At 47.2% G+C, this 21,638-nt stretch overlaps 1 protein-coding gene across 3 annotated transcripts; it reads left to right on the top strand.

Moving 5' to 3' along the window:
• The first annotated feature begins 1,668 nt into the window (after positions 1 to 1,668).
• Positions 1,669 to 16,592, top strand: Gnpda1 (glucosamine-6-phosphate deaminase 1). 3 transcript variants are annotated; one of them, XR_009375249.1, is made up of 8 exons: positions 1,784 to 2,037; positions 2,405 to 2,534; positions 6,450 to 6,551; positions 9,219 to 9,401; positions 10,615 to 10,799; positions 12,716 to 12,890; positions 14,431 to 14,587; positions 16,336 to 16,592. XR_009375249.1 is itself a non-coding variant. In XM_059246223.1 (7 exons), the coding sequence occupies exons 2-7, from the start codon at positions 2,411 to 2,413 to the stop codon at positions 14,529 to 14,531; spliced, it is 870 nt and encodes a 289-aa protein (XP_059102206.1). In that variant the 5' UTR covers positions 1,669 to 1,741; positions 2,405 to 2,410; the 3' UTR covers positions 14,532 to 16,592. The 3 variants fall into 3 exon arrangements, 2 of the variants coding, with proteins under 2 accessions (XP_059102206.1, XP_059102205.1); XM_059246223.1 differs by lacking the exon at positions 1,784 to 2,037 and adding an exon at positions 1,669 to 1,741 and having other exon boundaries at positions 14,431 to 16,592; XM_059246222.1 differs by having other exon boundaries at positions 14,431 to 16,592.
• The last annotated feature ends 5,046 nt before the right edge of the window (positions 16,593 to 21,638 follow it).

Here is a 21,638-nt window from a genome sequence, read left to right as displayed (position 1 = left end):
GTGTCCTCGCTTATAAGAGTGATAGCAAACTTTCCTTACTGGGTGTAGTCAGCACTCAATGATATAATCTAGGACAAATACCTGACTTTTGATGTACTACAGCTTATTACCATGTATGTAAAATAACAATATAGGTATATTCATAGAAAAACAATTTTGAGGCCAGGTGTGTGTTAGACCTGAGGCAGGGGGTGGGGTGGGAGAGGAAACAATTCCACTACTGTCTGGTTAAAACAAACTGTATTTAGAACTGGCAAGCAGGTTGTCTCTTCCAAAGTCAGCATCTCAGAGAGTAGCCGCTCATTGGCTTTTGAGGTTCCGCTTATGGGGAAGGGTGAGAGTTGATAGAAAACAGCTGTGGAGATAATAAACAGAAGAGTGAGGGACTCAGGGGTCAAGGCTGCCTGTGGGGTAGATAAGTGCAATAGTAGCACCTGGGCAGAAGATTAAGGGACCAAGGGCTCAAGGTTATAAAGTATGGAGACATAATAACTAAGTATAACGAGGTGGCTCCTGTTTTGGTTTCCCATGTGGTGGCTCATGCCTTTAATCCCAGCACTGGGGAGGCAGAGGCAGACCAGTCTGTCTTTGTGAGTTCAAGGCCAGCCTGGTCTACATAGTGAGTTTCAGGATAGCCAGAGCTATGTAGAGAGACCTGTCCAAAAAAAAAAAAAAAAAAAAAGAAAAGAAAAAAGAAAAGGAAGAAGGAAGACATGAAGAAAGGAACAAAAAGAAAGAAGACAGGAAGAAGAAAGAGGAAGGAAAGAAAGAAGGAAGAAGAGAAAACAGTTTGGATGCACACTGACAGCAATCATTATTTTGTTGTGTATAGTTGGGGCAGAGACTTGTCTTTTTCATATATACACATACATAATACTACAAAGTTTAAACACAGCCAGCCAGCCAGGAAATAAGGTAGACATAGAGTGTCAAGGGCCCTCCTTACTCTCCTGTTCTGATTTCCATCTCTTGCTAGCGTACACCCAAGCATTTCGACCTAAGTAAGCAACCTGACTCCCTGCAAGGGAACGGTAGTCCCCCGCTGAGAGGCATCACAAATGAGCTTATTGAAAGAGCACCGAGTGTGCCTTTGGCCCAGCGTCCCTGTGACTTGAGCATATGGAGGGAGCCCTTGGACTGCTGTGGTATCTCTGTTCCACTGTGCAATCACGAGTCTGCACAACCCTATCTTTAAAAAGTCTCCTTTTCAAGGTCAGAATTCTGTGGATAAGAAAAAAAAAAGCACATACTTATAACCAGATTTAGCTGCAGATGAAGCTGTGTCAAAGGCCCCTTAAAAGCACAGCCAGTGCTCAGTCAGATAGAAGGCGTCTTTCCTAAGGCCTGCACCGCGACACCCTTATCCAGGGCCGCTGCTGTGTTCTGTGTGCACCCCACCCCAGGTCGAGGGGGCCACGGAAGGCACAGTCAGCAGCCAGAGTCACGGTCCGCTTTGCACTTAATTGCTAAGCTTGCACACACACACACACACACACACACACACACACACACACGTCCGCTTTGCACTTAATAGCTAAGCTTACACGCACACACACAAACACACACACACACACACACACACACACACACACACACGCACACACTCTGCCTCCACCCCCAGGTCAGGTGGCCGCCCTGAGTCAGCTGGCGGCGCGCGCACCGCGTGACCCGCGGCCACGTGACCCGCGCGGGCCCAGCCTCCAGTGCTGTAACCTCCTCCCAGCCGCGGGAAGCGTTTTGTGTAAGTGGGAGCGATCCAGCGGGAGCCCCCGACCCCCGGACCCGGGTCACTGGCCGGGCCCGAGGGGCAGCCCGAGCGCAGTCTGGGTGGGGGACGCTGAACCCCGGGGACGGACGGCAAACCACTAGCCCTCCTGCCGCAGGGTTACCTGTATCCCTTGATACTTGGGGGAGAGCTAAGGACCCTGGAAGCACCCCACCCCTCTCCAGCACTCGCCGCCTCCTCCTCTAGTACCCCAAGGGGACCCCGCGGCACCTCTGGGAGCGAAGGGAGCCTGAGGCAGAGGACCCGGCCGGGTGAGGATGAGGAGGCGGGCCGGAACGGGCCCTGCTGCTAGGTGACCGTGGCCCGCGGACTCTATGCTGTGTGCATTGTGCCCTGTCGTGAAATCGAGGAGGCATTAACCGACTGCGTTAATTTACGCAGGAAGGAACGGGCCCAGACAATTCTGGGGCTATGGGAGGTCCTCCCCAGCCAAGGACTGACCCCACAGTACCGCCTCCTGGTGGTCGGCGGCGGCTCCCCGCCCAGCCTGTTCACCTGTGAGCTGGGAGGAGAAGGCGGCTGTTGTCTGGCTAGAGGAACTCTGACCCCCCCCCCCCTCCCCAGCCTTCTCTGCCCCCTGCCCTTCCCTTAATTCAGCTTGTTGTCTCCATGTTGCAGGACGAGATGAAGCTCATTATCCTGGAACACTATTCACAGGCCAGTGAGTGGGCGGCCAAGTACATTAGGAACCGCATCATCCAGTTTAATCCAGGGCCTGACAAGTACTTCACCTTGGGGCTCCCCACCGGTATGCTGTGGAAAAGAGAGGGTGGGGTTCATAGGGGCCGACAGAGAGGTTGTTGGAGTCCTTTAAAGCGTCGGGATTATGGGCTCGTTTAGCCCAGAGACTTTAAAAGATGGACTAAAGTACTGTTTGCTGTGGTACCCTCCACAGAGAGAGAAAAGGCACCTGGCTTCCTGTATGGGTTGGTTTGGTGGCCGCTATTCCTGTAAAATCCTGAACAGAAGGAATCTTGGTGAGGCAGTGTTAGACCTGAGAAAAAACCAATTCCACGACTGGCTAATTAAAGCAAGCTTTATTTAGAGATAAACAGGAACTGGACAGCTGCCTGTCTTTCCCCAAGTTGAGATTTAAGAGGGCAGCATTGGATGTGAGGAAGACAAGGCTTTTATAGAGCTCAGGGGTAGGGGGTTTCCAAATAGGAGGAAATAGGCGAGGTTGTGGGAGTGAAATATAACAGATGTTCAAAACACGGTAATCACAACAGGTGGTCATAACAAGGTAGTCATAGGGCGTCATATAACCTTTTGAAACAAAGGTAAGGTTCGAGATGGTTATAAATAACTTTTTGAAGCAAAGACATGATGGCCATTCCTGGAACAGGCAGTATAGAACCATTTGTAGTTAAGGGTACAGATGGGTCATAGCCCAGTCCTTGAGAAACAGGTTTAATCATAAACAGGAATGAAACTGGTTCGTCTTTACTATAAGGTGGCTTTTAAGCCTAGGATGGAGGCAGGCTGGTTCTTCAGCAGGAGTTAAATCCTAACTCAACCCTGGTTCCCTCAGGTGTTGGTTTTATGAGATTAATTTCTGTTCTCTGCATGTAGGGGATACTAACTGAGTGCTGGTCATGGGAGAATTGAGAAGTTAGTCAAATAATTTTCCATAAAGCTTAAGTGATTATAAAACCCAGTGTCTTCTGAAAAAAAAAAAAAGTCAGATGTTACCTTTACAGGAAGATATTTTGGTCCAGTGTTTCAAAAAAGTCTCCAAAATATTTCTTCCATTGGTCTTCCGTGGTTTTGTCTGACCTATCCACTAGAAAGAGAGAGGCCTTCAAACTTTCGCAGTAAATACCTAACAGTACATATATTTAGGCTTCAATATTATAGTTCCTCATTCTGCTACTGTAGGTAGGAAAACAGCCACAGACAACATGTATGTGAATGTGTGGCTATATCAATAAAACTTTATTTGTAGATGCCGAAGTTGGAACTTACATAATTTTCATATGTCATGAAATATTCTTTTGATTTTTTTTAAAAGATTTATTTATTATGTATGCAGTATTCTGCCTGCATGTGTTCCTACAGGCGAGAAGAGGGCACTGGATTTCATTACAGATGGTTGTGAGCCACCATGTGGTTGCTGGGAATTGAACTCAGGACCTCTGGAAGAGCAGCCACTGTGCTTGACCTCTGAGCCATCTCTCCAGCCCTGATTTTTTAAAAAACGATATTAAGGTCGGGCGGTGGTGGCGCATGCCTTTAATTCCAGCACTCGGGAGGCAGAGGCAGGGGGATCTCTGTGAGTTCGAGGCCAGCCTGGTCTACAGAACGAGATCCAGGAAAGGCACAAAGCTACACAGAGAAACCCTATCTCGAAAAACCTAAAAAATAAATAAATAAATAAAATAAAAACTATATTAAAAGTTTAAGGCCATTCTTAGGACTGGAGAGATGGCTCAGCAGTTAAGAGCACTACTGTTCTTTCAGACGACCTGAGTTCAGTTCCCAGCACCCAGATTAGTAGATTAGCTCACAGCCATCTGTAACTCCAGCTCCAGGAGATTCAAGGTCCTCTTCAGGAGTCTGTAAGTACCTGCACTCACATGCATATTCTCACACATACACATAGTTAAAAGGGAATCTTTTTGGTTTTTTGTTTGTTTGTTTTTTGAGACAGGGTCTCACTAGATAGCCTTAGTTGGCTTGGAGCTGGCTGTGTAGACCAGGCTGGGCTCAAACTCAGAGATCCACCTGCCTCTCTCCCCAGTGCTGGGATTAAAGGTGTGCGCCACCACACCTGGCAGGTAAATCTTTTTAGCTGCTGAGTCACTTCTCCAGCCCCACTCAGTAAGTTTTTGAATGCCTGCTGTAAGCCAAGCAGTGAAGGTTCTAGGGATATAACAACAACATTTAAAAAAAAAAAAAAAAAGAAAGAATATAAATTCCTACTTCTTAAAGCTTAAATTATAGTGGAGAAAGGGGGTGTAAACAAGTTAATTAGCACACTGGAGAGTGTTTTAGAAGGCAACAGGAGAAGAGGAAAGTGATAGAGAAGAAAGGCCGGGGAGTGTGCTTAGTGGGGAGTTGTGTCAGATGTGTGGGCAGAGACGGTCTCTGAGAAAGCAGCCTTGAGGGAAAGGCTGAAGAAGCAAGTTAGCCGTGAAGTTACTTGAAGGAAGAGCATGGCCTATAGAGAGGACAGAGGGTACAAAGGCCCTGAGGTGAAGCCCAGGGCAGGCTTGAGCAGCCTTTGTGAGGTTAGTTATTAGGAGGCAGAAAGAAGACATTGTTGGGGGGGTTGGGGGATTTAGCTCAGTGGTAGAGCGCTTGCCTAGCAAGCACAAGGCCCTGGGTTCGGTCCTCAGCTCTGGAAAATTTAAAAAAAAAAAAAAAAAAAAAAGACATTGTTGGGTTTTGGAAAGGGGAGTGATGATCTCAGTGGATGAGGTTGGGTTTTTCCCTTCCATATCTTTTTATTTTGAAAGCTTTTCAAACATTCAAAGAATCAGGATGGTGCCGTTTGCCTAGATTCACCCATTCATGTCTTGGCACCTTTGCTTTTTCCTCTGGTTCTGGTCTCTGTCTGCCCTTGTAATTTGTTGTTGGAGCCACATGAGAGCAGCTCCAGACATCGTGACACTTTACCCCCAACCCTGCAACCCTTCCCTCCAGCAGTGAGGACATTGGGTTAGAACCCCCTCCAGCACTGCAGACCGAAGGACAAGTCTGCTTAGGTCCTGCAGTATCCTCTAACACACAGCCTGTGTTCAGAACCTTTCCCTGGTAGTCTACATTAATTTTGCACGGGTGCTTAGTTTTTATTTCCTTCTCCTTGTCTGTAGCCCTGGCTAGGGACTAATCCTGGGCCTTCACTGCTCCCCCTTGACCACACCCCCACCTTGGAAGGTTAGTTTGAAATTATGCCAGTATCCATTCAGGGTTCTTGTATCTTTTGCTCTTTTGTCTGCAGGGAAGCTGGCGATGGAGCCCATCACTGAGCCAGGCCCTCAGTCAGGCTCCTCAGTCTTTGACTCTTTTATGGCCCTCCTGTCTTTGGTTTGCTTACCTGCTCATGAGACTCAGCTCTGGACTCTGAAGCACAGGGTGACCCTATCACAGCTTACATCTCTGCTGTGTCCCCATCTCTACACAGTGGCCTCTTCTAGGGTGGTTACCTCTGTCTTCCCGTCTGCAGCCCTGTGACTTGCACATAGTTGATGCTCCTAGAACATTACATCAGTCATCAAGTAGTCTGATAATCACTCAGATACTAACTGGTGACTTCTGTAGCTGTGTGGATGGTCCCGGGAGACTCTCACAGACCTGTTCCCTAGAGCATAACAGTCTAATGGGCATTAGACATGGAGTAGACGGATGGTAGGTGGGGCTGCAGCATGGATGGGGCTTTTTTTTTTTTTTTTTTTGGTTTTTTTCCAGACACGGTTTCTCTGTGAAACAGTTCTGGCTGTCCTGGAACTCGCTCTGTAGACCAGGCTGGCCTCAAACTCACAAAGATCCACCTGGCTCTGCCTCCCAAGTGCTGGGATTAAAGGTGTGCACCACCACCACCACCACCACCACCACCACCACCACCACCACCGCCGCCCGGCTTAGATGGGACTATAGATGTGACTATAGATGTGACATTCTTCTTCATGGTTATGGTGACATTGCTAATTGCTTCTCGCAGGGAGCACACCACTTGGCTGCTACCAGAAGCTGATTGAATACTATAAGAATGGGGATCTTTCCTTTAAATATGTGAAAACCTTCAACATGGACGAGTATGTGGGTGAGTGTCTTTCACATTCTTCCTGATTCTAGGGGAATCATGCTCCTTCTCTCACAGGCTCAGCCTTGGAGAGGAACAGTTTAGTTAGTGGTGATTGTCTCTTGCAGCCTTGCTTTACCCAGCTGTAAAATAGGGCTTACCTTAGTAGTTGTGTTAAAGAGGCCATGATCAGTGCAGGGGCTTACTGTGCATTGCAGACATTTAGTAAATATTTGCTAAATATGAAGGTGTTTTCCCCCTCTGCTTGGTCCCCAACTCCATAGCATCTCTCTTTGGAACACCTGCAGATGAGATCCTGGGATCCAGTTCTGTGTCTGGACTGTTTTCTCATGTGACTCCTTCAGCTCCTCTTTTTGTCAGGCACCCTTGGTGGAGGCTGAGACTTGTGCCTCTGGTCTTCTGTCGTCTCCTCCTGTCACCAGTGGTTTCATTTTAAATGTTAACAAACAGACAGACAGACAGACAGAAGCCTGGTAAAATAAACACTTACCATCTTCAAAACTGCTGGGGTTAGGGAAATAGTGGATAAGGCAGGGGGTTGCTTTAGTCCAAGGGACTGAGGGCAGCCTGGGAAACGGACATTTCTGGTTGACAAGCACAAAATCAAGGCTGGAGAGATGGCTCAGTGGTTAGGAACACACACCAGTTTTAATCCCAGCACTAGGAAGGCGGAAGTAGGCGGATCTCAGTGAGTTCAAGGCCGGCCTGGTCTACATAGCAAGTTCCAGGATAGCCAGGATGACACAGAGAGACCCTGTCTCTATCCCCTCCCTGCCAGAAAAAGAACACACACTGCTCTTGCAGACAGCCCAAGTTCAGTTCCCAGCACCCACCTAGGTGGCTTACAACCTGTAGTTCCCACTCCAAAGGACCCAACACTTTCTTCTGGACTCCATGGGCACTGCACTCATATTCACACCCCAACCCCGCAGACAGCTTTTTCTTGAGCACTTTGGAATGTGCAGTTCAGAAGTCTCGAGTGCATTCACACCACCGTGAGACAACTCGCACCCTGCAGAGCTGAGACTTCCTGTCTAACTGTTCCCCAGTTCTCCAGAACCTGGCTTCTCCAGGCACTCAGGGGAGTCAGGTCATGAATGCCTTTGGCTGTTTGTGCCTGGCTTCTTCACATAGCATTCACCCGTTTATGGTTTGTACCAGAATTTTGTTTTTCCTTTTGGTTTTCTGAAGTAGGATCTTGTTGTGTAGCCCAAGTTAGCCTGGAACTTGTGATCTTCCCGCTTTCCCCCTTGAGTGCTAGGGTTACAAGTGTGTACTGCTGTGCACAGCAGTTTCTTTCATTTTATTTATTTGTGTGTTTTTTTTTTTTTTAAACAGGGTTTCTCTGTGTACCTTTGCACCTTTCCTAGAACTTACTCTGTAGCCCAGGCTGGCCTTGAACTCACAGAGATCTGCCTGCCTCTGCCTCCCCAGTGCTGGGATTAAAGGCATGCGCCACCACCACCCAGCTAATTTCTTTCATTTTAAAGACTAAATGTATTTTGAAAATTACATCTGTTTAGAGAGAGTGTGCGTGCGTGCGTGCGTGCGTGCGTGCGTGTGGATCAGAGAATTACTTGCTAGAGTCTGTTATGTCCTTGCACCATGTGGGTCCTGAAGGACTTGGTGGCAAGTACCTTTACCCGCTGAGCCATCTTGCCATTTGTACTTTTTTGTTTGTTTGTTTGTTTTTTATTTTTTAGACAGGCTCTCACTAAGTGGCCTAGTTGTCCTGGAACCCATTCTGTATCCCAGGCTGGCCTCGAACTGAAAGACCCGCCTGCCTCTGCCTCCTCAGTGCTAGGATTAAAGGCACGTGCCACCACCTCTCTGCCGTCCCTGCTTTTAAATATGTTCTGAGACAAATTTTCCTTTGATTTTGGCGTAGCTGAAGATTGAACCCTACACCTGGGGTGTGCATGGCAAGTGCTCAGCCACTGATGAACTTTCTCAGTCTCTGATTTCAGAGGTTTCAAGTGTTTGGAGACAGAGTCTCACTATACAGCCTTGGCTGGCTTGGAACTTACTGTGTAGATCAGGCCAGCCTTGAACTCCTGGAGATCCTCCACCTGCCTCTGCCTCCTGAGTGCTGGTATTAAAGGAAGGCCTGGCTTTAAATAGTCTTCACATTTAAGTTATTTTTAACCATCCTTCAGTTTTGAGCAGCTCTGATATTCTCTCCATCCACGTCGTGTTTAAGTTGGAGTTCAGGTGTAGTGGGGGATAACGGAATGAGGGGTGGCATAGGAGGCCCAGGGTAAAGGATGCAGTTGCTTCCATTCCCCACGGACTCAGTCCCACCACCCAGGTGGGCAAGTTACCCTAGCTGCACAGTGTTCCTAGACTCCAAGTGTGTGCCCCCCCAACCCCAAGCTGATGGGAAAGATCAGACTGAGGGTCTCACACATGCCAGGCAAATGCTCTACTACTGAGCTACAGTGGGGATCAGAATGAGATTTCCCAGTTCCCAGCCTCCCAAACACCATCACCACCACCGATATGTAGCTACAGCCCAGCCCAGCCTGTAGTCACAGATAATGGCCATGGTTGATTACACACCAGCTCAGCCTGTCCTACATGGTCAGGGGTCAGATGGGCAGTCTCCCAAGGGACCTTGCAGCCAGTGTGATCACCTAGCATTGTCCTGAGTGTCCCTGGGGCCCACAGGTCTTCCTCGAGAGCACCCAGAGAGCTATCACTCCTTCATGTGGAATAATTTCTTCAAGCACATTGACATCCACCCTGAAAACACCCACATTCTGGATGGGAATGCGGCTGACCTGCAGGCTGAGTGTGACGCCTTTGAGGACAAGATCCAGGCTGCAGGCGGGATCGAACTCTTTGTTGGAGGTGAGCATGGCTACTTAAGAGAGACTCTGTCTTTAGTTAGAGAGAGAGAGAGAAGAAAATAAAGAAATAGTAGAGAGGAGGGCAGGAGTTTTGTAGCTAAAGTTTTCCTGCCTGGCCCACAGCCTCAGACCCAACCAAGTAAACACAGAGACTTATATTGCTTACAAACTGTATGGCCGTGGCAGGCTTCTTGCTAACTGTTCTTACAGCTTAAATTAATCCATTTCCATTAATCTATACCTTGCCACATGGCTCGTGGCTTACCGGCATCTTCATATGCTGTTTCTCATCATGGCGGCTGGCAGTGTTTCTCTGACTCAGCCTTCCACTTCCCAGCTTTATTCTCCTCCTTGTCCCACCTATACTTCCTGCCTAGCCACTGGCCAATCAGTGATTTATTTATTGACCAATCAGAGCAACACATTTGACATACAGACCATCCCACAGCAGAGTTTGCATGTCCTAAGCACTTACAAATCAGCCATCCAGGCCGAGTTTGCCTTGCTGGATTCCAGCTCTGGGTAAAAGGGAGGGAGAAGTTGCACTTCCCCACAGTCTGGAGTGGGAGGGAAGCTGTTTCTTACACACTGAGCTATCTGAGGGTGGAAGCAAGTTACCAAAGTCTGTGTGTGCTTCAGTTAGAGGAAGCAGGAAGGGAGGTCACATGATTGAGATAGACTGTAGCTAGAGTTTTCCAGTTCTGCCTGGCCCATGGTCAGGACAAATCTCTCACCCGCCAGTCCCACAGCTGCTCAGACCCAACCGAGTAAACACACAGAGACTTATATTGCTTACAAACTGTATGGCCGTGGCAGGCTTCTTGTTATCTAGTTTTTATATCTTAAATCAACCCATTTCTATTAATCTATAAGTTGCCACATGGCTTGTGGCTTACTAGTATCTTTTACATGTTGCTTGTCATGGCAGCAGCTGGCCGCGTCTCTCCTGACTCAGCCTTCCACTTCCCAGAATTCTCCTCTCTCCTTGTCCCACTTATACTGCCTGCCTGGCTACTGGCCAATCAGTGTTTTATTTATTAACCAATCAGAGCAACACATTTAACATACAGAACATCCCACAGTAGACCTGACTTAGGGTACAAATGAGAGAAGACAAGTAGATTTCAAAGATTATTTTTTCAGAATAGGAGAGACTATTGTTTTTGAAGTTTTTGGTCCCTGGGACTCATGGGGCTGTTCTGCCATCTCCACAGGCATTGGCCCCGACGGACACATTGCTTTCAATGAGCCAGGCTCCAGTCTGGTGTCCAGGACCCGTGTGAAGACTCTGGCCATGGACACCATCCTGGCCAATGCTAGATTCTTTGACGGTGATCTTGCCAAGGTGCCCACCATGGCCCTGACGGTGGGTGTAGGCACTGTGATGAATGCTAGAGAGGTAAGGGATCGAAGGTCTGTGGGCTAGCCTTTGCTAAGGTTGGGGAGAGGGGTTATTTTATTGTTAGTTTAAGCTATAAAGGCACCAAGTATACATTCTTTTTTTTTTTTTTTTTTTTTTTTTTTTTTGCTTTTTCGAGACAGGGTTTCTCTGTGTAGCTTTGCGCCTTTCCTGGGACTCACTCTGTAGCCCAGGCTGGCCTTGAACTCACAGAGATCCGCCTGGCTCTGCCTCCCGAGTGCTGGGATTAAAGGCGTGCGCCACCACCGCCCGGCAGGTATACATCTTATTAACTGAACTCTTCATAAATAAAGCTAAAATCCCAGCTGGTCTTGACACTGCTTCTCTTCTGCCTTTGGAGGTGACTGAAGTCATTCCTGGGGTGAGGGCAGTCATCTGAGCAGACACTTTGGGTCCCTGAGGTTGATCACGGTTTGAAAGGACTCTGCTCCTGCAACCCAAGGATGCTGTGTCTATAGCCCTGTGCTTGAGGGCAACAAATACAGTTAAATGTGATTAGAATGTTTTGGGCTGAACTTAGTGAGTTTTTTTCTTAGAAAGTCAGATATTGGGGTTGTAGATTTAGCTCAGTGGTAGAGCGCTTGCCTAGCAAGCACAAGGCCCTGGGTTTGATCCTCAGCTCCAAAAAAAAAAAAAAAGTCAGATATTTTAATTTAATTTTATTTTTGTGGTTTCAATTTCCTTACTGTGTCTGAATTATACTTTATCTCTTTTTTCAAAATCATATTTCTCCTTTTTTCTTCTTCTTCTTTTTTTTTTTTTAAAGAAAGGATTTCTTTGTGTAGCTCTGGCTGTCCTATAACTCACTCTGTAGACCAGGCTGGCCTTGAACTCACAGAGATCAGCCTGCCTCTGCCTCCCAAGTGCTGGGATTAAAGGCGTGCGCCACCACCACCTCAAAATCATATTGCTTATTGTGAGTGTCTGTATGTGTCCATATATGTGTGTATGTAATTGCACGTCACAACACTCTGGAGTGTGTAAGACAACTTTTATGAGTCCGTTCTCTCCTTCCACCATGTGGGACCCAGGGATAGACGTCAGGTCATCAGGCTTGGCTGCAGGCACCTGTACTTGCTAAGCCATTTACTGGCCCATGGGTTTGAATTGTAGAAGCATTTTCTACAATCAGTGGGAAATGGCTATAGATAGTTCCTTTTTGGTTTCTTGGGTCAAGTCTGTGAGTAAGCATCTGAGTCAGTGGAAAAGTAAACTTAGTGAATTATGGTACCTGGATTCCCACTGGGTGGCCTGAATCAGTCTCTCAGGGTCCTGTTTGCCTCTTGGAAGCACAAGGGTTTGGAGGCCGGGCACACCAGAGAAGAGGCTCTGATCTGGAAAATGGACCAAGGGCGGGATGTTAGGGCTTTTAGAACCAAGGTTGCCTCCCTGTGCCTCTGTTCAGCTCTTTAAGAGAGGAGCAGTAGTAGTGCACGCCTTTAATCCCAGCAACGGGGAGGCAGGGGCAGACAGATCTCTTGAGTTCAAGGCCCGCTTGATCTACAGAGCGAGTTCTAGGCTAGCCAGAACTACATGTACTGAAACCCTGTCTTAATTTTTTTCGAAAAAGGAAAGGAGCAGTGATCCTGTTGGCCACTCCATGGTGGGAGTGGAGACTCAGATGAATGGGGAGTCTGTAGAGCTGAGTTCTTTAGGGTCACCTTTCTGCGTGTGTGTTTTGGTGTCTTAGCTATGGAGTGCGGCCACGTCTTTGCTTTCTGTAAACAGAAAACAGCACACTGAGTCACACTAGCATGTTCAATGCTCTGGAGTGGAAAGAGAAGAGCTACAGGGGCAATCTTTGTGAGAGTCGACCTCAGGGGCCCACAGATGACCCCCACCATGGCTTCCCAAGCTGCCATGTCTCCATCACTGGCCTGTTTTCTCATCCCCAGGTGATGATCCTCATCACAGGTGCTCACAAGGCTTTTGCTCTGTACAAGGCCATTGAGGAGGGCGTGAACCATATGTGGACCGTGTCTGCCTTCCAGCAGCATCCCCGAACCGTGTTTGTGTGTGATGAGGATGCCACCTTGGAGCTGAAAGTGAAGACGGTTAAGTATTTCAAAGGTGAGGCCTAGGCAGTGGAGAAAGCCCCAGGCAGGCTGCGTGGGAGGGAGAGAGGTGTGGATTTGGCTTTCATGCTGGGTTTTCTTTGCTTTGCTTTATTGATTTGAGTCAGGGTCTCACTGTGTAGCTCTGGCTGACCTAGAACTAGCTTTGTAGACCAGGCTGGCCTTGAACTCACAGAGATCTGCCTGCTCCTGCTTCCTGAGCGATGGGATTAAAGGAATGCACCACCACACCCAGCACCTGTTTTATTTTTTGTTTTCAGACAGGGTTTCACTTTATAGCCTCCACGTAATTCTGCCTCAGCCTCCTGAGTACTGGAATTAGAGACATTATTGTGATACCCAACTTGTTCTGGACATTTTAATCAGCACCTATGGGTTTTTTTTGTTTTTTTTTTCCGAGTGTGTGTGTGTGTGTGTGTGTGTGTGTGTGTGTGTGTGAGAGAGAGAGAGAGAGAGAGGGAGAGGGAGAGAGGAGAGAGGAGAGAGAGAGAGAGAGAGAGAGAGAGAGAGAGAGAGAGGAGAGAGAGAGAGAGAGAGAGAGAGAGAGAGAGAGAGAGAGAGAGAGAGTGAGTGAGAGAGTGAGTGTGTGCATGTCGTGGTATATATGTGAAGATCAGAGGGTAGTTTTGGAGTTGATTCTTTCCATCCAACCTTGTGTGGGTTCTGGGAATCGAATTTAGGTGGCAAGGTTTGTGCTGCAAGCACCTTTACCCACTAAGCCATCTTGCTGGCCCGCCACCTACAATCTCAGTAATAATCCGACCCTGTAGTTCCACGATATGGTCATTCCTTTTTCTGTCCATGACGGGAAGGGTCTGTCTCCGGAGAGCATGACTGAGGAGACAGGAGATGTAGTTATAGACCGTAGGGCTGTGGGAACCTTGCAAGTCATGGAGCCTCCAGTTTTCTCTGTCAAGCAGCGTACAGGCCTTCCTCCTGTAGCTGGGGCACTAAACCAGCTCTCTGGGATCTTTGTTTCCTGTGTTTCGAGGATGCCTGCGAGGTGATTGAGAGTGTAGCTTTTCTAGAGCTCCTACCCAGTAATTGTAAAACTCTAGTTATGAGCAAATTTATGTGACAACCCTCATTCATTAAGTAGCTAAGCTAGAACTTGCCCTTTGCTAAAAAGATTTATCTTGGGGGCTGGAGAGATGGCTCAGAGATTAAGAGCACTAGCTGCCTTTCCAGAGGTCCTGAGTTCAATTCCCAGCACCCACATGGTGGCTCACAACCATCTGTAATGAGATCTGGTGTCCTCGTCTGGTGTGCAGACATACATACAGGCAGAACACTGTATACATAATAAAGAAATTAAAAAAAAAAAAAGATTTATCTTTAAACAGCCCCTGCCACAGTGGTAGGGCTAGCACGCTTGTAAACTCTGTCTCTCCCCAGAATCAGCTGTGTTTAGTGTTTGGAGATCACAGAGGTCAGTTCTGCTGGGGGCCACTTGAAGCCCCCTGTGTTCCTCTGGACAGTTGTGGAACTTTTGCCTCTGCCTACACTGACTACTGTTTGCTTTAAATTTGTTACAGGTTTAATGCTTGTTCATAACAAGTTGGTGGACCCCCTGTACAGTATCAAGGAGAAGGAAATTCAGAAAAGCCAGGCTGCTAAGAAGCCATACAGCGACTAGCTTGTGCCAAGTCACTGAGTACATCTGTGGGAGACAAGCAGGTCTTTCTGGAAATTGTAAGAGAGTAGAATTAACTTGTTTCAGTCTGTATGGTTGCTGCAGATCCTTGGCTAGGCCCATACTGGCTGGGAGTTTAGCTATGGGGAACATGGTAGCCTAAGTTTCTCTGGTCCCGCCTGGCCCCACAGTCCTGCAGCCACTTATAAAATAATTGTTCAGAGGCTTAATATTAATTGCGAATTACATGGCCTACAGGTCAGGCTTCTTGCTAGCTAGCTCTTATAACTTAATTCAACCCATTTCTGTTAATCTCTATGTTGCCACGTGGCCATGGAGTTACCGGTCTGCTGGCATCTTGTTCCCCCTTCGTTGGCATGCTGGCATCTCCTAGACTCCACCCTTCTTCTCTCGGCTTCAGTTTGAATGTACTGCCTCACCTTATCCTGCCCTGCCTCACCTTATCCTGCCCTGCCTCACCTTATCCTGCCCTGCCTCACCTTATCCTGCCCTGCCTCACCTTATCCTGCCCTGCCTCTGGGCCTAGAGTCTCCCAGTCACTTTTCCCTGTGTCCTGTAGAATGTCCAGCAGTCTCTGTGGAGCAGAAACCTGAAGGACCATTTCACCTTGTTTTGGCAAAATTCAGTGATCATTTGCCTATGCGCCCTGTATGTCCAGTTTATACAACATATTATCAAGCAGTCCAGGCAGGAGCGGTTTCTTGGCCATAAAAAAAGCAAACTCCATGTGGAGTTTCTTCAATGCCCATCATCCTCTTTGAAGCAATTGGTGCTGTCAGGAGCAGACATGTCTCATTGTCCAGAGAAGTCTAAGTTTTTAAAACGTATAACTTTCACCCTTCTTTTGCAGTACTGGGGTTTGAACCCAGGCCCTTACACATGCCAGACAAGTGCTCGACTAACCGGGCTATGTCCCCAAGGTTCTGCCCCTTTTATGATTTTTTTGTAACAATAGAGATCTCCATCACTGGCTGTCATTATACCCAAGTGAGGACTCTGAGCTCTCCTTCTGGCCCTACACACATGGCCAACACACTCCATCAAGAAATCCTGTCTGTGTGTGCGCTTGCTCTTGAGTGGGCAGGGCTTTATTAGGGCGTGTGCACTTTGGACACAACCCTTCTGGGGTCCTGAGACCCCCCTCTTCTGCAGGCCAGCCCATTGAGAATCTTTGTTCGAAAGAACACAACTTCCAGAATTAAGCACAAGGAAGCACCCCTTCCTGTAGGAACCAAGTACCTCAGGGAGAAGCCTAGCCCTTGCTCCCCTTCCCTGGACCTCTTTTCCTGCTGTCAACAGGTAGCTTTCTGTAAACAGACTTTCTGGGTAGGTTTGGGCATGGAGGGCGCTAAAGTGGCTTTCACGGATAAACTCAAAGCTTCCAAAGTCCAGCCATGTCTTGTTCTCTCTCAAGATTTCAACAGGAGAAAGGTAGAAGCCCTTTCCCCACCAGAGCTGTGTTTTTCTCAAAGGATTCTTACACACTCCCTAGTAAGGAGGTCCACTTGGGTGGTAAACACGGTCGTGATTTCAGTGTTATTTACCCAAGATGGAGAGCTGGCACCTGCACATACGTGTCCTGTGCTCTCCTGCTTCCTCAGAGCTGAGTAACAAGATGATACACACGCTAGTACTGTCTCCTCTAAATCACCCTGTCATTCCCACCTCTCAGGTTTTCGAGGTATCCCCGATGATCTCAGAGCATCAGAGATAAAACCCTTCGCCCACTTGTCCTTCAAGCCCCCTTCCCAGGCTTCTCTGCTCAGCCTGTGTTTATATTCTCCAGCCTCTGTGGAGTTGCCGCTGCCTCCTTCTCTGTCTTTGTGCCTGTCTGAAGCAACGGTTGCCTGTTCCCAGAAGAGGTTTTTGAGATCCTGGCCCAGGCCCCTCTAGGAGTACTGTGTTTAGTACCAGCATTTTGTTTAGTTTTTATATGTGATTGTGCTGTTATTTTTTGTTAAGCTAATGGATCAATAGATTTGTTTACAATGTGATATTTTCTATTAAATCTAATATTTTCCAATAAATTATGTCATTTGTGAATTTTGACATTCTCCTGAGTTACTGTTCCATTGCTGTAAAAAGACACCATGACCAAGGCAACTTATAAAAGAAAGAGCATTTAATTGGGGACTTGCTTACAGTTTCAGAGGGTTAGTTCATCATCATCGTGATGGAGTGTGGCAGCAGGCAGGCACGATGCTGGAGCAGTAGCTGAGAGCTTACACCTTATCTGTAAGAGGGAGGCCAACAAGGAGAGAGACTAGGCCTGGTGTGGGCTTTTGAAACCTCAAAGTCCAGCCCCAGTGACACACCTCCAACAAGGCCACGCCTCCTAATCCTTCCTAAACAGTCCACCAACTGGGAACCACAACATTCAAATACATGAGCCTAAGGTGGCCATTCTTACTCAAAGCTTCCCCAGAGTGCAGAAGGATAACTTCTGAAAATGTATTCGGGCAACCCCTATAAGCATGGTGTTGAAAGGGAAGAAGAGCGTGTGGGTCACAGCCTGCAGTCTGCAGCCTGTTTTTTTTTTCTTGGTCCTGGGGCTGAGGATGGGTGCTGTCTAGATGCCGCACACAGGACCCACTCTACTCTCAGTGCCTACATTTGCAGAAACTGAATGAATAACAGCGGTGCTAGGACAATGGGAAGCTTTCGCAGGGAGGGGGTGTTTACTGTAGTCTGAGGATGGACAAAACTGAAAAAGCAACATGAGTTTAGTATTTTGGGAAGTGTAAGAGCTGTCACTGAACCCTAATCTCTTCCAGGAGAGTAAATGAAGTCAGGGTTCATCAGGAAACCTGGGGAAGACTGGCTTGGCAGGTCAGCACAGAACTGGTAAACTAATGAGCAGGAAAAGCACCTAGGAAGCAGTGAACATGGCACCCTAGGGTGGTTTGAAAAAGAATGGCTGCCATAGGCTCGTGTATTCTAATGCTTAGTCACCAGGGAGTGGCACTACTTGAAAGGATTAGAAGGTTTAGGAGGTGTGGGCTTGTTGGAGGATGTTAGTCACTAGAAGTGGGCTTTGAGGTTTCAAAAGCCCACGCCATGCCCAGATTCTCTGCCTGCCTGCCTGCCTGCCTGCAGATCAGGGTATAGCTCTCAGCTACTGGCCCGTGCCTGGCTGTGTGCCAGCACACTCCCTCCATAATGATAATAGACTAACCTCTGAAACTAAGCAAGCCCCAGTTAAACGCTTTCTTTTGTAAGAGTTGCCTTGGTTATGTCCCTTTACAGCAATTGAACAGTGACTAAGACACACTGCTAAATAAACTAATGAGGAATAAACAAAACATAGAGCTTCATACTCTAGTATCACAAGCACAGCAATTGTCTGCTGATCTCTTCAATCCGGTTGGTGGGTTGTATTTTTGTATTTTTGAGACAGAGTTTCTCTCTTTAGCCCTAGCTGTCCTGAAACTCACTCTGTAGACCAGGCTGGCCTTGAACCCAGAGATCCACCTGCCTCTGCCTCCCAAGCACTGGGATTAAAGGCGTGTGCCACCACTGCCTGGCTTGATCTCTTCAGTGTTAAAGTTAAAAAAGACTGAAAATTAAGTACCTGTATGAGAAACAATTGGAATGAACAGATGAGCAATACATTGTAATGTTCTGGCAGAATGTGAGATCTATATAGGCAGTCAGCTGTTAGATTTAAGTCAGCTTGTAGGTACTGCTCCTTGGTGGATGCTTACCTCGTACCACAAAGCTCTGGAATTACTCCAGCACCAGGGTAACATTAACAGCTGCATGGTCTGGTTAAATGAAGCCAGCAGCCTTGAAGCTGTTCAGGATGCAGAACTCTGAAGAAACTGCAGCCGAGGCATTCTAATATGTTGGATCACCTGAGTCACCCATTTTCTTGGGTGTCTGGTCCTCTTTATGTCTGTAGTCAAGATTTTCAGGGGGTCTCCCCTAGTCAAATCTGATCTCTGTAGACTTTGAATGAATCTACAGCCTTTTGTTTTCTGTGGAAACAAAAGCATAACCTCTTCCTCAATGTAACATATTTTTTGACTTGCATTTTGAAGTTAAGATATTTTTTAAATATATAGGTTGGTTTAATTTAGTAGTTTTTATAATGTAATGTCTCTCAGCAGCTATTGTTTGCTCATCAGCAATAAAAAAATTTAAAGTCAGTGCAAGACCATACAGAATCCAGACTCCCTGAGTATTTCCCATCTCAACATGGCTTATTCTTTTTATTATTATTATTATTATTACTAGTATTATTATATATAAACAATTTACTTTTTTCTGTGACTGTCTATACCTATTTTCTTTTCTTTCTTAAGCCTACGCACAGTTTTAAACACATTGTAACATGTGTAGAGGATTTTTCCATCTGAACCTGCTTTGCTATGTATCTGTAACCTTTTCTGTCTGTATGAGCAAAATGTTAAACCTCCGTGCAGCTTAGCTTGTGGTGTGCTGGTAGCTCAAGCCCACAGGCAGTGACTGAGAGATACATCTCTGTACCTCAGTCTGCATGAGAGGCTGCGGGACTAGAAAGCTGTGTTTGGCTCCATTTTTGTGTTTGAAACCTTTTTTTTTTTTTTTTTAAAGCTTTCTCGGGTCTTATGTGGAAATATGTGCCTTCATGTTGGATGCCATTTGTAGATGGATTTTTCTTTGAGCCCCCAGCTCACAAAAAATGACATGGAGACTTATTAATTGTGAAAGCTTGGCCGATCACTTAGGCTTGTTTCTAACTAGCTATTATAACTTAACCCATTTCTATAAATTCATGTGCTGCCACATGACTCATGGCTCGTTACCTCATCTCCTACATGTCATGCTTTCTCTTCATCTCCTAACATCTCTCCCCTTCTTCCCATCATCCCCTGTGCCTGGAAATCCTGCCCAGCTATTGGCCGTTCGGCTTTTTATTAAACCAATCAGAGTGACACATCTTCACAGTGTACAAAAAGACTATTCCACAGCACATCAGTCAGTGCCTCTGTAGGCCAAGTGGGACATGCACCGCTGTGCTAATTTGAGCTCCTTGGAGAAGAACACATCAGTCATTTGGGGCAGAGATCCTAGTGGACTTGTAATAATCTTAGAAAATAAAGACACTTTCAAGATGTGTGCATCAGTGTTGATAGGACAAAGCAGCCAGCTGAATGGGATTCCCCACACACCCACCCACTGGCCAGACCAAGTTTGATTAGAAAGGTTTAATGGCTGGGTATATAATGCAAGCCTTGCTAAGTCAGGGAATCAGCCTGGGCCATACAGCAAAACCCTATCTCAATAACATAGTTGATAAGGACAGCAAGGACATCTATGTAACAGCAAGCCGAATATTCAAAAGGGGGAAAGATACAGACATTTCAGCAGAAGTGGATAGAACGTTTAAGTTTCACTTTGTTTAGTAAAAAATGGTAGCATGGCTATAAGTGTATGTCATCATCTGTAGAGTACCTCTGCTCAATAGAGGTGGAGACAGCCCCGCCCACTGGTCCCCCTACTCAGATGCCATTCACCAGAGCCGTCTTCCCCACCCCTTACATATAAAACTACAAACCCTATTCCCCAGACTCTGCCAACTCTCTTCTCAGAACTGCTTACACACTGACGGGTGTTTTATTTCCTACTAAACAAGAAGCCTCACGAGAGCAGAGTTTATATTGATACTTCTCTAAGCTTTCAGATTCCTCCCTGGTCATGTCCAGCCTACTGATGAGCCCACTGAAGAACATTTGTGGTCATTTACAATGTTTAACTTTTAACTTCCTTTTGGGTTCTAGTTTCATATCTTGCCAGTGAAAGAAACACAGTTTGGCTCTGAGGCCAGAGCCAACTGTGCCCCGACCAACTAAACCAACCAGTCCCTGAGCAGGTAATCTCCCTGGAGACAACACACACACACACACACACACACACACACACACACGAAGCTCAATATAAGCCCTCTGCCTGTTCAGTTGTCAGCCGTCCTTCTCCACCCTGGCAGAGGCAGCCACTCTCCTGGACTCCCCCTTCCCAAATAAATTTCTTTCTTAAAAGAGTTTTGGGTGAAGATCCTTCACCAGCCCAGAACAGAAGAACCTTTGCTGAGATCTTCCCTTGGTGGGTGGGGGTTGGGGGCTGAGCAGAAGAAGTAACAACTTGTCACTAGAGCTGGAAGCGATCGCCACATTTCTGCAGGGGTTCCTCCTTCAGCAGAGTGCAGCAGCAGAAGTAACATCTTGGGCCAGAGCTGAGAAGAAACGAATACCTCTGCTGGGATGTTCCCTTAGGGGAACAGAGCAGAAGAAACTGATACCTCTGCTGGGAAGCTCCCTTAAGGGAGGGCCGAGCAGAACTCAGCTATAACTGCTCTCTCTCTCTCCCAGAGAGGAGCAGGATTACATCTTGTGGGGAGACCTTTCCACCACCACAGCCCAGCTTCAGGTATAGCCTGACTTCCCGACAAGTCAGGATACCTTTCTCCTTACAGTTGTAGGCACCCAGGATACCTCCCTTCACGGCTGTGGGTATAGTCTGACTTCCCGACAAGTCAGGATACCTTACTCCTTAGTTGTAGGCATCCAGGATACCTCCCTTCACGGCTGTGGGTATAGTCTGACTTCCTGACAAGTCAGGATACCTTTCCCTCCAGCTGTAACACTCACAGCACCCCATCCACTCCCAGTAGGTGAAACCCCTTGGGCTAGAAATTTCCCAGCTCTCTTCCCCCACTCTACTCTTACCCCGTCTGTGAGACAGGAAGGCCAGAGGGGCCTTGAAGTTGCCCTTGCAGTAGTGGGTCAAAGATGGGACTAGCAAAATAATTGTCCCTGAGGTTGGGTCTGTCTGAGAACAAAGTGTGGAGCTACTTTAAGTGTGTTTCAGTGGTTCCCTTCCCTTCCTCTGCTCAAAGCACAACAGGGTCTGTGCTGTGCATGTGTGTGTGTGTGTACCTGTGTATGTGTGTTGTCATGGTCCTGTGGCACATCCCCACCCCAGCCCCCTAAATGCACAGTTTCACTGAGAGCTGTGAGGTACCTGAAAGTCACAGAGTTGTGAAGGGCCACTTAAGACAAGGAGGACAGATGTGTATTTTTCTGCTTCCTTTTTATGGTGGAGGTTAAC

This window comes from Peromyscus eremicus, chromosome 19, assembly GCF_949786415.1.
Source record: "Peromyscus eremicus chromosome 19, PerEre_H2_v1, whole genome shotgun sequence".
NCBI classification, from domain to species: Eukaryota; Metazoa; Chordata; class Mammalia; order Rodentia; family Cricetidae; genus Peromyscus; species Peromyscus eremicus.
Note: the sequence above shows the minus strand (reverse complement) of the source record. Positions and strands in the feature narration are given on the sequence as shown.

Bases quoted from the DNA above. Each gene is read 5' to 3' on its own strand.
- Gnpda1 (XM_059246223.1), top strand. From the start codon at position 2,411: ATGAAGCTCATTATCCTGGAACACTATTCACAGGCCAGTGAGTGGGCG. The intron at 6,552-9,218 runs GTGAGTGTCTTT...TGGGGCCCACAG, and splicing joins CAACATGGACGAGTATGTGG to GTCTTCCTCGAGAGCACCCA. The intron at 10,800-12,715 runs GTAAGGGATCGA...TCTCATCCCCAG, and splicing joins CTGTGATGAATGCTAGAGAG to GTGATGATCCTCATCACAGG.